At 38.0% G+C, this 14752-nt stretch overlaps 1 protein-coding gene across 4 annotated transcripts in view; it reads left to right on the top strand.

The window, feature by feature from the left end:
* The window catches only part of PLEKHA6 (pleckstrin homology domain containing A6), a 233829-nt gene extending 219632 nt beyond the window's left edge, over positions 1-14197 (top strand). For all 4 annotated transcript variants that reach the window (XM_070941535.1, XM_070941534.1, XM_070941533.1 and 1 more), the window contains exons 21-25: positions 515-679; positions 1368-1501; positions 1997-2139; positions 5602-5722; positions 7773-14197. In XM_070941535.1, the coding sequence (XP_070797636.1) occupies positions 515-679; positions 1368-1501; positions 1997-2139; positions 5602-5714 (555 nt within the window). In that variant the 3' untranslated portion in view covers positions 5715-5722; positions 7773-14197. The remainder of the gene's footprint in view (positions 1-514; positions 680-1367; positions 1502-1996; positions 2140-5601; positions 5723-7772) is intronic.
* Positions 14198-14752: the final 555 nt, after the last annotated feature.

The raw sequence follows: 14752 nt of genomic DNA, 5'->3' as shown, positions 1-14752 counted from the left end.
TTTGAAATCCACATGACTGAAAATCTGCTTCATTCCACTCTTTCCCCATTAAATATTTCTTTGCACAGTAAATTATGCTGTTCTAAAATTTACTTTCTGACATCTGTTGCTCTTTCTGTGAAGACATTTCTTAATGCTCTAGTATAGAAGAATAGTCATGGGAGATTCAGCCAGTGCAGCTCCAAGTTGATCAAGACTACCAAGTGATCTGCCAAGCTAGAAATAATATTGACAATCAATGAAGGCAAATATACATGTTCCAAGATAATGTTGCAGGATCCAATCTGGATTGGTCACTGGGACTAGAGATTTAGTCTTCCGGGCTTTCAGACTCATGCTGGAGCCCACCCTCAATGAACTTTTGTCTCATATATTCTGGTGAGAGAGAAATTCCCTAAGGAAGGACTCCAGTACAAGTCCAAAAGTTCAGAAGACTAAACCTCTGGCCCCAGTGATCAACCCAGATTGGATCCTGCAATATTGACAATATCTTAAGTAGTCTATTTTGCTCTAGGTTCGCAGGCATCGCAGTATCCATGAAGTGGATATATCTGATCTGGAGGCAGCATTGCGCTCTGAAGATTCTGGCAAGATGTATGAAAGCCCCCGAGATGAGATTGCTCGCCTGCGCAAAATGGAGCTGGAGCCAGAACATTATGATGTGGACATCAGCAAGGAGGTGAAATATATTATTGATTTGAATCTCAGCACATCAAAAGTGCAAACTGCCTCTTTCCCAATAATGTATACTGAGATCTAGTTGCCTTCTGTGAAACTCAAAACTCTGTGTGGTTGGAGCAACATGAGCTGAGAGTTTCACTAGTCTGTTAAGGATAGGACCAATGAAAAGTCATACAGGTGCGGGAGAGGAACTAAGAATCCTAAACTTTGTATTTATGAAAAGCTTGGAATGTTTGATTTTAATATAGCCCTAAGAGTTTCAGAGCACAGATGCTTTGAGCATGATCTGAAATATATATTCTGGAATGTATAAAATAGTTATTAGGATTGGATAGTAGAAAAAGGGTAGACTAGACTAGACTGTAGCAGGGGTGAAATTCAGCCAATTCTATCTGGCTCGGGTGAACTGGTAGCTGCGGCTGCGGGAGGCTCCGCCCTCCCACGTGGACATCATGACGTCACTTTTTTGGATGCAAAGAAGGCTTTGTACATGCGCAGAAGGCTTTGTGCATGCATGGATGACAGCAAGTGCACATCTGCGAACCGGTAGGGAAGGTAAGTGAATTTCACCCCTGGATGGTAGGTAGGATAGGGTAGGGTAGGGTAGAATATACTACTAAGTGAAACATTTAACAAGGCATTCATAATCATTGCCACTTATTGGCTGTTTTTTGTTTTTTGTTTAGCTTTCCACTCCAGATAAAGTCCTCATTCCAGAAAGGTATATTGAGCTGGAACCTGATACTCCACTGAGCCCTGAGGAGATGAAGGAGAAACAAAAGAAAGTGGAAAGGATAAAGACACTGATTGCTAAATCCAGGTATAGTGCTATTTCACACATTTTGACTTTCCCATGTAAAATATTTTGGAATATTTTGTCCTTGATTTGGAGGCTATACATTTGGCCTTGCTGCTTATTAACAGCACTTTCCAGTAGCCTCTTAATATTCAGAAGTTACTAATGTTATATAGGTTTCATCCTGTGTTCTTCTTCCTCTTTGGTGCCTTGTCTGTACATCTGGACTTGCTGGATATGCCTCATAGCAATTCCAATCTATAGTAGATAGGAAAAATAACTTATCTAAATATTTATGCCCCCCAAATTCACTCACTAGAAAATGAAGAAAAATATTAATTTTGTAAAGGAAGAGTGATTGTGTTTACATAACTAAAAATGGCCATTTGTGTTTTATAGAAATATATTAAAAATTATATTAAATAAATAGGATGTTTTACATCTGTTTCCATCTTATTTTATTGACCTTGTAGCTTTGAGTGTTGGGCGTTGAAATAACTTGTGTGTTCTCTCTTGCAGCATGCAGAACGTCATCCCCCTCAGTGAGGGAGAGATGGACTTGGCCCAGGACCCAGAGACTCAGTTACAGGAGCAGGAAAAGCGAATTGAGATCTCCTGTGCTTTAGCTACAGAAGCCTCCCGACGAGGCCGCATGCTGTCTGGTAAGATGAAATGCTCTGCAGCATTATCAGAAGATCAGGCAACGGGGCATCGCAGTCCCAATAAGAGCAAAGCTTTTGCTTCCATTGATGAACTTGGCCAGATATTGTTGCTTCAGCATTTAAGTGTAGTGATATTGGACATTATAGCAAAATAAATGAACTAGAGATCTAGTCTCCAAAATAAATTGAATTTGACAGCCCAAGTGGTGGAAATTAATCAAATACTTTAAATGGTTTGTTTAAATTCATTAAAATTATTTATAAAGGTTAGAAAATTGTCATAAGAAGCCAACTGTGTTGTTGTACTATTTTAAGTTTCTTTTGAAGTCAATGAGTCATTTGGCATTTTTCCGTCACTGATACTAATTTCCAGAAAATGTAAACCAATGAATTAATCTGATTTGTTAAATGGCACATACAGTATCAAGCCTTTGACTGAATGGCAATGTCTCAGGGGTTCCAGTTACTTTTACTACCGGTTTGCAACGGGAGCACATGCACAGAAGCTTCTGTGCATGCACAGATCGTCAGTGATGACGTAGGGGCAGGTGGCGGAGCCTCCCACCACCATTACTACCAGTTTGCAAGAACCAGACCGAACAGGGAGCAACCCACCACTGCAATGTCTTCTCCTCTAATTTGTAACTCCAAGAAAAGCAACTCCAACTTCTTATACCTTCTTACTATAGGTCAGCAGCAGACAACTTTTCCATAGAGACCTGAACATTTTAAGGCACTTTTTTTAAAATATAAATTTTATTAATTTTCTATTAATTACATTTTAATTCAATTAATTACATTTCTTAGTGCTTAATAAATATCATGTTGTTGGGTATTTAATTTGCTTAGCATTACAAATTCTATTCTTAACCTCCACCCTTTTTTTCCCCAACCACTGGCACTTTTTAAAGGTTAAAGGAATCACTGAAGGCGTTGAATATGGAATATTGTGTTGTTTTATTTTATTTACAGTGGGAGTAAGGATTTTTTCAAAAAGTAGAATCTGTGCGTTAAGCCATCCACAGGTAAATTTTAAAAAGGCCACCAAATGTTGTCAATATGAAGCATAGTGAGTTGTACAAATGAGAGTTACATGCAGCCTATTGACCACACACTCCTCTGCCTTAAGGTATCTGTAAGTAACAGTATTTTTTGTGAATTGAATACACTACATTGCTGCCAATTTTTCAGGCTGCTCTATCTCATATCTTGTCAGTATCTAGACTGCAGAAATGAGGGTGCTGGATGAGTTTGTTCCCCAGTCATTCCTCCTCCTTTATTCTTCCGTTTACTGAGGAGCTGCAGGCAATGAAGGTGGTAAACGGGATGCCGAGAGCAATGGGGTGAGAGTGGGGTGGATAAATGAAACCAGTCATTGTGCCCAGTTTGGGAGTACATCGTGGTAATAAGAGTGGAGAAACATGCTCCCATCTCATGTTACCTTTATTGCATAATATCATTTATTTATTTATTTATTCATTTATTTATTTATTTGCATAACATCGTTTATTGCATTAATATCTGGCAGCTCTGTTCAGAGTTACTTTTAGGGGAAGAGAGGGTAAAGATCTTTCTGAATATTCTATGATATATTTGCAATTTTCTTTGCTAAATAAAAATCATCTACTACATGAGACCAATCAAGTTGGCCACGCCCACCTAGTCACATGACCATCCCAGCTGGTCATTAGGGCAGAGAACCAGTTGTTAAATTATTTGAATCCCACCACTGTTCCCACCCCACATGAAATGAGGGGTGTAGGAGTCATGAACATGCCTTCTCAATGACTGCCTCCACACTTTGGACCACCTTACCTTCTGAGATAAGCAATGCTTCATGAAGGCATCAAAGACCTTACTCTTCTGCAGAAAATTTGGCACTAATATTAAATGGGCATTCTTATACTAGTTGGTTTAAGTGTCTATTTTGCTTTATTCGGAGCCATGCTGAATCCTCTGGGAAAATTGAATATAAATTTTAAAAAGCCATGCTCATTATATAGGACAAAGCCACACAGTTTTCTTGCCCTGGTGTGAGGACACTCACTAACCATTTCCAGAAAACATGCACAAGTATGTTAAAGATCTATGAATAGCAGTGCAGCACAGGGCCGTTACAGGTTTATAGCAAGGTACAATGTGATGGCAACAAGATTTAGGGCAGTATTTAGGGCAGCATGATGGCTCAGAGGGGAAGAGAGCACAGCAAAGAAGATATGGCGACAGGCAATTCTTCACTTCTTCCAAAGAAGGCATTTTTCAAACTCCTCAAAGAACCAACTTTTATGGTACTCTGCCTCAATTTTATTCCTATACCAGAAGGACCAGCCATCTCTGAAGGTAGCATTTATTTGAAGAGGCTAGAGCTATCCAACTTAACTTGAGTGCAAGTATTATAAATTGAAAGGTTGAGGAAGGTCAATAGCAGTTACCCGTATCAGTCTTGAATATATGTATGTTTGAAATATGTCCAGTACTGTGGTATCCATCTTGGCAAAAGGCATTTAGGACAGTTAACTACTCAAATATGCTTGTTCTGCATTATTGCATTAAAACATTACCTTCTACAGTTCATTGGAAAGGTATTTCTTTTTGAAATATTTCTCACTACTGCTGTACATCGCTGCTGAAGAAGCTATTGTACAATAACTATAGTTGCCTTATAATCAGACTTGTGCCAAAACATGAAATTCTTCTTATTCAAATTGTCCTTTGTCCTAAATTGCTACACATTTTGGGATGACTCCAAAAATCTGTTACTTTCCATGAATATTAATACTTAATATGTAGTTTACTAAATTGGCATTGACAGAAATTAATTTAGTCTTCATCATATGGCTGGATATGATTTATAGCAGCCTTCTGCAACTGGGAAATGGTTGGGATTCTGAACACTGTTGTCCCAACACAGAACATATTTGGAGGGAACCAAGCTAGAAAAGGCTGGCCTTGTGGCCTGTATTTATACAGAGCAATTATTGTAAGTTAGATTTCGGTTTATTCTGTGGGTAGAAATGTGGGTGCCCTAGAATCTCACTTAGAATTTTAGGAGAGATCTTGAAGCCTCAGAGTGAATGGGACCACATCATTCATGTGGGATTTGGGGGATTATTTGTATTTTTATAAATTAGTTTTCTAAAATTTCTCACCACAAAAGAAATGGAGCCTTCTATTTTAGCAATTATGGTCAATTCCACCTGGAATTTGGGACTGCACACAGCCCAGCTTGACTCCATAGTTTAACCTGAGCAATACTCATGGGATCTATTTGTAGGTAATGTAGTACAGCCATTTTCTACTGCTGTGTGATTTTGTGTTTCCTTTTTTTTTTCTTTTAATCCATGTTTGCTCAATGGATTGTGTTTCTTTGTCTTAGTTTTCTCCTCCCTTCACCCACCCCCTCAACCCTCTGTCTAAAGCACCGTATATTATTCAGGCTCTATTTCCATTTCTTGTTTTCAGCTCAATGTGCTACCCCGAGCCCTCCCACTTCCCCAGCTTCCCTGACTCCACCGACCAAGTCCCTCTCGTCTGACTCATCCCAGGGCACCGACAGTCATTTTATGCGTGCCTGAACCTTAAAGTAAGCACTTTTTGTATTATACTTCCATCTCGTTTCATGTGTACCTGTGAAGAAAAGAAGTGGTAGGCTTCTTTTTCAACAGAGTTTCATCTTTTCACCAAACCCACCCATCCACCAAATATCCATTAAGCTAACCCTTTCTTCTTTGCCACATAAGCCCAGTCTCCTTCTATGGAATGCTTGCAAAAACTTATCAATGAATTGAGCTGCCACATCCTTTTCTGGATTTACGAGGACAAAGTAGCCTATTTTCATCATTTGTTTCACTTACATCAATTTAGAGCAACGTTACAGCAAGTCTTCTAAACTGAACATAGTGCTATAACTTAGAGGATATTAGCTGTTGCCAAGAAGCCCTGGTTACATCTCATTTCAGTCATAAGCTCTCTAGGCCATTGGTATTTTTCTTTGATTTTCTTAAAACCAAAGGTTAGTTTGGAGATAATGAATTTAAGCAGAATAGTCAGAGATTCAGATTTACCTGAAAAAAAAGGAAGGTGGGATTGCAAGAAGTAACAGGAAGTTAACTAGGTGTCTCTTATTATATATTTGGTTCTGGATCCAACATTTGGGAAAAATGATAATCAAAAGCATTCTTAGTCTTTGAGCCATGGTGACGCAGTGGTTAGAGTGCAGTACTGCAGGCTACTTCTGCTGACTGCCAGCTGACTGCAATTTAGCAGTTCAAATCTCACCAGGTTCAAGGCTCAAGCTTTCCGTCCTTCCGACGTGGGTAAAATGAGGACCCAGATTGTTGGGGCAATATGCTGACTCTGTAAACCGCTTAGAGAGGACTGTGAAGCAGTATATAAGTCTAAGTGCTATTGCTATTGCTAGTCAAAACTGGTATTTGCCATCTTGCTATGATTATTCTATTACTTTCAAGATGTGCATGTGTATATCAGCACACAAATGCCAAACTGCGATATTTTGGACAATATAGCTACAAAAAACAACAACATTGTTTTTGTTAGTTAATCTACTCTGTTCCTGACAGTTATTACTGTTTTTAAATAATTGAAAGAAATAATTGAAAGACGGAGTTAATGATTTCCTTTTTATGCCCCAAGTCCATAATTTAAGCTGTGACTTTATGCACATATAGCTATCCTGGCAGCCATAAAAGGGATATATCAAGTAAGAGTTCACAGGATAGCTCTGTCAGTCCAGCTGTCTTCTATAATTGGTAATGTGGAAGGTAGTCCAAATATTATTTGAGCACTGGGTTTCTATGTTTTTTAGAGACCCTGGGGATTGAATTAGGGAGACAATGCTGGAATGTTGTGGCATCCAAAACAGGCTTTGGCCCATACAACTCCAGTTCCCTTGAAGAGATAACAGGAATTTAATTTCCAGTCCTTTTCCCAAGGGCCAGTAAACATTTCCATTGTGCTCAGAACAGTAAGAATAGAATACTGCTCTTAATACAGCTTTAATACACTTTAAACAGAGAGATAACCAATGGAGATGAGTAAACTGAGATAGATTGTGGAAGGTAGGTTTCTGCCCTGACATTTTCTACCATTTTTATTTTTAAAGGCTCAAGGAAAGTAAGAGTACTCTCAGCAACCACCAAAAGGAATTCATTGGAAAATAATGCAGTCCCCATTCTTCTCTCCACCAGTTTTTCCAAGGGAAGGACAAATGCTTGTTTGCCTTTATCCACAGAGCTGGTCACAAGCTTTGTTCGGGCCTCTGGGCCATTAAAAGTATTATTCTCCCCTCTCCACTTAAATGCTAGATTTCTGTCTTCTGGTTAATGATGGCTGATTTGGGAGTGAGATTGGCAGTGGAAGAGATATAACCAGCAGTGGTGGCAGCACTTCCATCAAATGCTGCCTTATTCCTTCTGTGCCATGCTATGGATGCATTGTGGCCCCATGTTCGAGCTACAAATCTGGGCTGACAAAGCTGAATGAACATTCAACATGTCAGCAAATTCCTTACCTATGCATCTTAGTTATATTTATACTGCTGCCTGCAAGCTTCATCTTCAGTGATTATCACTAATTTTTTTTTATCTGTTCTCTTCCTCCTCTGGTCTCCCCAGCACAAGCCCTGGCTGCTGTGAATGCTGTGAAGTTCCATGGAGCCACATTTTAACACATGAATTTGCCCTCTCAACTCTACTGCTTAATAATGTATACAACCATTCCTGTGATTTGCCAACTATCTCCTGCGGTTGAGCTGCAGAAGCATTCAGGAAGGAAAGCTGCCTCTGAAGAGAACAAGTGTGCTTTTGTCTTTGCTCTGGTTCTCCTCCCACTGCTGCCAAAGCCTGTACCAAAACCTCTCAGATGCCTGGTCTATAAAAGCAATTAAAGAAGCAGCATCCAGAAGAAGTTCCATTCTGCAAGATGGCTTCTTCATCCCTGCAGGAGGTCTCAAGACAAAGGACCGGTGGCTAAAGATCAGCAGAAGCATCAAATAATTTGAACGGAAAAAGGAAAGCTGGTGATAGCAGGGGGATGTACAATTTCCTATCCTTAGGTAGCCATTTCCTAAATTGCTAACCTTCATCACTTATTTTTATTTTACTTTTTTTCTTAGTTTGAGGGAAGAGAAATATATAAGGAATAGATTGTCATGGCAGCCAGAGACTTTATAACCACTTTATTGAATTGAACGACATATTTTTCTTCCTCACATTTTGTTCCCATCTGCCAATCTGATTGGCTCTAGAAACTTTAATCTATGGAACTAAGCAACCCATGCATGGTCATGTTGCTTACACTTATATCTACCTGCTCACAAGAAGAGAAAGGAGGGAGCATCACTGAACTTTGTGGATACGGCAGATGAAGAAAACAGAAGGTTGTCGGTGTGGAGGGGAAAAAAACAGAAACAGCTTTGGAATCTGCTAATTTTGGGGAGTCTTGTGATGGCTGTGATATGCTGAAGATTCCCGTCCCCCTCACTTTTCCTAAGTTTACGAGGAAGATGGAATAGGAAGTATGTGCAATGTGCGTGGACATGTAATAGAAGTGTGGATGGAAGATACAAAGGGGAAGGATGGCTACAAAAGAGTTCAGTTTGATCGGATAAACCACTTTGTGTGTTTTAAGTTTACTGTACTCAGAACTGGGACTGGTAGGTGACATATTTATTCTCATACCAGAACCAATTCAAAATAGTGCCACTCAACTCTTGGTTCTCCAGGATATAGGTTGGAGCCAGAAAGAAAACTGTATGCTGTGAAGATCTCAGCATAAAGAAACTAATGAAATAGTAAGTCTGCAAGAGAAATGGAAATGTGTCTGAACTTGACTAAAGCAAGCTATGAGTTGATTCCATAGTATGTGTAAATCAATTCTCTCCTATTTATCATTGGGAGAAGAAAGCGAGGCTTCTTCAATTTCTGCCATTTGTAGCATTTCTCTCAACTTTAGAATAATAGAGCAACATTTGCTTTGAAGTAGAATTCTCTCACTTTCTCACACAGAGTGCTTTTCATCCATCTCTGTCCAAGCTAGAGCTATAATAACAATGGCTGATGATCTTTCAGAGGAGCTAAGCTCCTACATCAAAAGTGCAAGTCCTTTGCTGTATTTGCTTCTATCAGCATCTGAAAAGTGGCTGCTTCCCCAAATGAGTCCTCATTTTTTTCCCTAATCAAATTGTGAAAATAACTCAGAAGGACAGAACAGAGGAGAGTTATTGTACAAAAACAGGACTTGGGAAATTTACTCTTGTCAAGTACAGAAATGTACCAAGATGTCCTAACTTATATTATGCTAGATCAGAGATCTAACTTGGACCTTTTCCACACCGCAGTTGTACGCTAAAAGGTTTATACATGGTGAATCCTGAACTGAATACCATTTAAAGCTAAGATGACCTTACCTCTTCAGAAATAATCAGACTCTGCATTAAACCTTGCAACACCTCATAATCAGAATTCCATACCATTGAACTTGGGCACAGACAGGACTTTTCACCTAACGTAGTGTTTTTGAAAACAATCTGTCTTATTAATAGATGGATCAAAATATAATTGGATGATCGTGTGGCCCATACATTTATTTCAAAGGCTACCAAAATTGACCATGCCCAATATAAAGCCAACTAGAATTGATTTTATGGAAGTGAATAAAATTGTTCTAGTTATAGATCAGAATACAAAAAAAAAGACAGTAGCTTTTTTATAATCCTGACGTAGATTTTCAGTGAATTCACTGCCATGTTTTCAAAAATGCTGCATTTCTTCCCCCACCCCTAATATTTTGCTTCTTTACAAGTACAGTTAGTCGTCAATGTACAACCATGGTTGAGCCCAAAATTTGTATTGCTAAGTGAGACATTGTTAAGTGAGTTTTGCCCCGTTTTACAACCTTTCTTGCCACAGTTATTACAATTCTTAAAGTTAGCAATATGGTTGTTAAGTGAATCTGGTTTCCCCATTGACTATGCTTGTCAGACGTTCATAAAAGAGGATCACATGACTCTGGGACACTGCATCTGTCATAAATATGAGTCAGTTACCAAGTGTCTGAATTTGGATCACATGACCATGGGGATACTGCAATGGCCAAAAGTGTGAAAAATGGTCATAAGTCACTTTTTTCAGTGACATTGTAACTTTGAACTGTCACTAAATGAATTGTTGTAAGTCGAGGATTACCTGTACTCAAAGGAGAATATACTAGTGAACAGGTGGCACCTCAGACTACGGTATGATTTGAGTCCTAGTTGACAATTTAGCACTGTTGAAATTATCATATATTTTGTCATATAAACATGTCCATAAATATATTGATCAGTTTTATCCAAAGATTTATCAAAACTGGGTATCCTATTTCTGTATTATTGGAAGAAATAACACTGCTTCAGTGTCTAATATATGCAACTCTTAAGGCAGGCATTAAATGCAAATTTGGTTATGGAACATAAGCCCTCCACTCCCCTACTACTCATTTTCTTCCATAATTCAGATTATTTTAATTGAATCAGGATTCTTTACAAGTGTTACATGAAAGACTAGCTTGGATCCCAGCTGAAATAGAAAATGTCAGCTTTGAGCCGCACTGTTCCTTATGTTCATACGTCTTCGAAATAGTCTTGAAAATTCTCACCATTTTTCCAGGCTATCAAGAAGACTAATTCTTTCCTGGCTTTTTAGGGATATATTTAATATCCAAATACCTAGTTTAATCAATAAATGACATGCGGTATCAATACACATAACTCTTTCAAATTCAAGTTTAAGTAGGTATTAATTTGCCTTGATTTTTTGTACAACAAAATGAATTAAAACTGTAATTTAAAGAGCAAAAGGAAGAAGCATCCAGAGCATATTCTTCTCCCTTGATACCACTTTTTGCAACAGAGAAGTTATGCCAGGGAGAAATCATTTAGGAAGAATAGATAACTAAAATGGAGAGAATTCAGTACTTATAATATGTACCTTACCCTGTACACTCTTCCCAGCATATAAATGATTTGGGCAACTCCCACATTGAAGAGTTAGAGCTGTCCTCTTCAACTTCCCAGGAAAAGACAATGGCAAACCACTTCTATTGTCAAGAAGGCTGCAGGTGCACATAGTCACCAGAATTTAAACTTAGGGATATCAAGTCTAGTTTGATCTCAAGAGAATAGAGTCCTGTTTACAAAATGAAAAGAGCTAACTACAGTGTTACCAAATGATTCTTTGTCACCCCTGTTTGTGGTAAGGATATAGTTCTAAAGTAATAGTGCATTGGTGGAATTTGGCTGGTTCAGCAGAGTCTCTTTTGAAGACTGAAAAAACATGGAGAGACCAAGCATATCAGTCCATTAGGAGGAATATTTCTCAGGCCCACACACAGTAGAAGTCTTAAGTTTCTAAATTTACCTATGCTTTTCAGGGAGTAAATCCCAATGAAATAGATATGGCTTATTTCTGAGCAGACCCACAAAGGCGTGCATCTCTTAGGCTTTAATCCTCAATGTGCTTATTGTAAGGCTTTATATCCACAATGGAGCTTCTAAACATCCATACATATGATTATTCTGTTGAAATGAATGTTCAGAAAATTGAAAGTTAACTCCACGGTATCTCTGGAAGAGTTCTGATATTGTTATTTTTAAGAATTTGTCTAAGAATCTATTTCAATGTGTATTAAAAGGAATTAATATCTCAACACCCAAAAATCATCCTTCTGATCTAAGAGCTTAAGTGATAAATGTTTCCGATCTCTTGCACTGTGGAATCTAGTTTTATCAGGTCCTCTGTCCTGCTGCTTGCCACAAAAGAAGCACCGCCTTGGCATGTCTAAGAGTTCAGCTTCATCCATATTTACAAGAGAAACCTTCCATCTCCCTGTCCAATAAAGATGACGTCTCCTTTTTATTATTTAAACGAACCTGTTGGCAATACGTAGATCACTCCAGAGAATCAGAGTTTTAGACCCTTCTCCTTTAGCAATACTGTTGACATTCCACGTTGATGAAGATGATGATGAAAGTATTTCGTTCTGCTCTTGCAGTAGCTTCTGTTAGTTCATAAAATGTTATCCCTTCATGATCCTCTACATGCCTTAATATGTGTTTTTAAAAATTATACCGTGATATATATGTGTGTGTATACATTTATATATATTTTATATATATATATAATATATGGGTTTTCTTCCTCTTCTCCCTATACTAATTTCTTTTGGGCTAACTTTCTCTGTGTACAGGGCTGCTGAAGCCTGCTTTGCCACTGAGTTTCTGAAATACAGACGCTGGGTGGTATATCAAAATAATTAAAGAAATTTTAAAAGGCATATTTAAATAAATATATATTTTTCTGCTTTTTATTAAAAGCAAATTTATTTAAAATGAATGAAAGCTGTCTGTAAAGGAGTGGTGCATTTATTTCCTTGTTACTAGGTAAGCTCATGTTTTCTATACCAGGGCTTAAGCCTCAGTTGATGCAACTTGGCAATAGCTTACTTGGAACTAGCAAAGCTGAGTTCACTTAACCCTGGGGAAGTTCTGGCTTGAAAGATATGTCGTCAGATGAATTATAGAACTGTAGCATATCAGGGACCGCAAAGATTGTCTCGCTGGTATACAGCTATCCCACTGGGATCCTTTGCAATAGAGGTGGCTTTGAAATGTTGATGCCACTTGTTTTTTACCTCCCTTTTGTTCAAATTTGTTCATTTTGTGTGGTTAGCAGAGAGAAATCCCTGCAAGATGATTGTTTTATTTTCCTCTCTTCAATCACAATTGCTCTCTAAGCTGCCATATTTACCTCCGCAATGCCCAATCTAGTGGGAGAAAGGTACATCTTTCAGTCGGTACATGTTTTTCCTTGCTGTGATTTGACCCATACCAAATGCTAGTAGCTTAGTAGAGAGATGAAGTAAGAGCTGAGGAAAGGCCTTAGTTAGCCTATGTGAAGGATTTGGCCCTCTCTTAATTTAGAGAGTGGCTCCTTATTTCTACCTCTTTTGAAGACTCGGAGGTAGTGGTCCTACTTGTGCAAGTGCTTGATAAACATGGCAGACAGCTTGAAAGGAAATCATTCCACCAATATTTTAGGGTACAGAGGGCAATGTAAAGATGGTGTTACATTTTGGAGTCTCAGCTTCTGTCAAGGAAGTGCAAATCCCTTCTCAAATCATTTTTTTCTCCCTCCCTACATGTAAAACTGGCACTTTTTTTTTTTTTTTTGGCTATTGTGGAAAGCATTAAAATGACATAAATAACATCAGAAAGCATTATCTCACCCTTCTCAAGCCCTCTGTTCAATTCATAGCAAGGTACGATTGTAACTGATTATTGCCAATGTCACTTTAAGCATTTTGAGACTTCTAATCAGTATTTCTCAACCTTGGCAACTTGTAGATGTGCGAACTTCAACTTTCAGAATTTGCCAGCCAACAAAGCCGGCTTTCCCATAACTGACTAAAGAATTCTGGGAGTTGAAGTCCATGTGTCTTTCAGCTGTCAAGGCTGAGAAAAACTGCTCTAAATTCTCAGCAGAGCACATTTAGGGTCACAGTTTTGCAGTATTGTAGAGCCCTGTTTTTAAAATGTTTTATTTTTTGTGTACATGTGCGTGTGTGTTCCTTTCTAATAAAATTTTCATATACCAGCAGCACCTGCAACCAACAAATACTGCATTATTTATGCACATTATTTGGAGAGAAAAAAAAGTAGTGTTAGATGTTAAAATTATCAAAGAAGCAATGTGATGTTAATGTCTTTTTTTTTTCCTTTTTGTATAAAAGTGACCTTAGATTATGACAATTATAAAAATTAGCTGTTCTGTGATTGAAAACAATATGTTGGTGACTTGGGGGTTCTTCACACCAGACCAAGGGATAATCTTTCCATAATTAAACCCACAGTGGCTTACTTAATATTCTTTCCTGCAACATTTGTTCTAGATGTAGTTACTTTAAAAGGTCCTCCCTCTCAAAACCAACACGTGCAAGAAAAACAAACAAAAATAAATGCATTTGTACCTTGCAAGTTTGTATAAAGCAAATAAATAAAAAAATGGATGGTTTATAACTAGACTGTGTGTGCTTATCTTTCTTTAACATGTAAGTGTGAGACCTAAGAAAAGGAGGGATAGATAGGTGTACTATATATAGTTGTCCTCAGAGTGTACTGTTCTCTATATTTCTATATATTTCAGCTGAATATGTATAGTTACATTTATTTACTATTGAATTATTTTTCACTCACTGCAGTTGAAGGACTCTTGGAGGCTTACATCTCCATGGCACAGTTACATAACAATAAAGAATAAACTATCCGTCCCTCTCCCCAAATAAACCACCAATAAAGTCATAAAACGAGCAAAAAGGAATATAAATCACAAGTTTTCATCTCTTAATGATATGCCAGCAAATACATATATAGTTGCACTCCTATCAGTGTTCAAGGTTGAGAACCTCCTTGTGTATAGAAACTATAGAAACTATATTTTCTCTGTTATAAAGGAAGTGAGGCTCCAAAGTTAAATTACTATGGATGTTGAAACCATTATCATCCTATAGTACAGTTTTTACTCAAACACATCTAGTAATAATATATGAAATTAATACA

This window comes from Pituophis catenifer, unplaced genomic scaffold (assembly GCF_029215685.1).
Source record: "Pituophis catenifer annectens isolate HBS135680 unplaced genomic scaffold, rPitCat1.0.hap2 SCAF_3, whole genome shotgun sequence".
Taxonomy (NCBI): domain Eukaryota; kingdom Metazoa; phylum Chordata; class Lepidosauria; order Squamata; family Colubridae; genus Pituophis; species Pituophis catenifer.
Note: the sequence above shows the minus strand (reverse complement) of the source record. Positions and strands in the feature narration are given on the sequence as shown.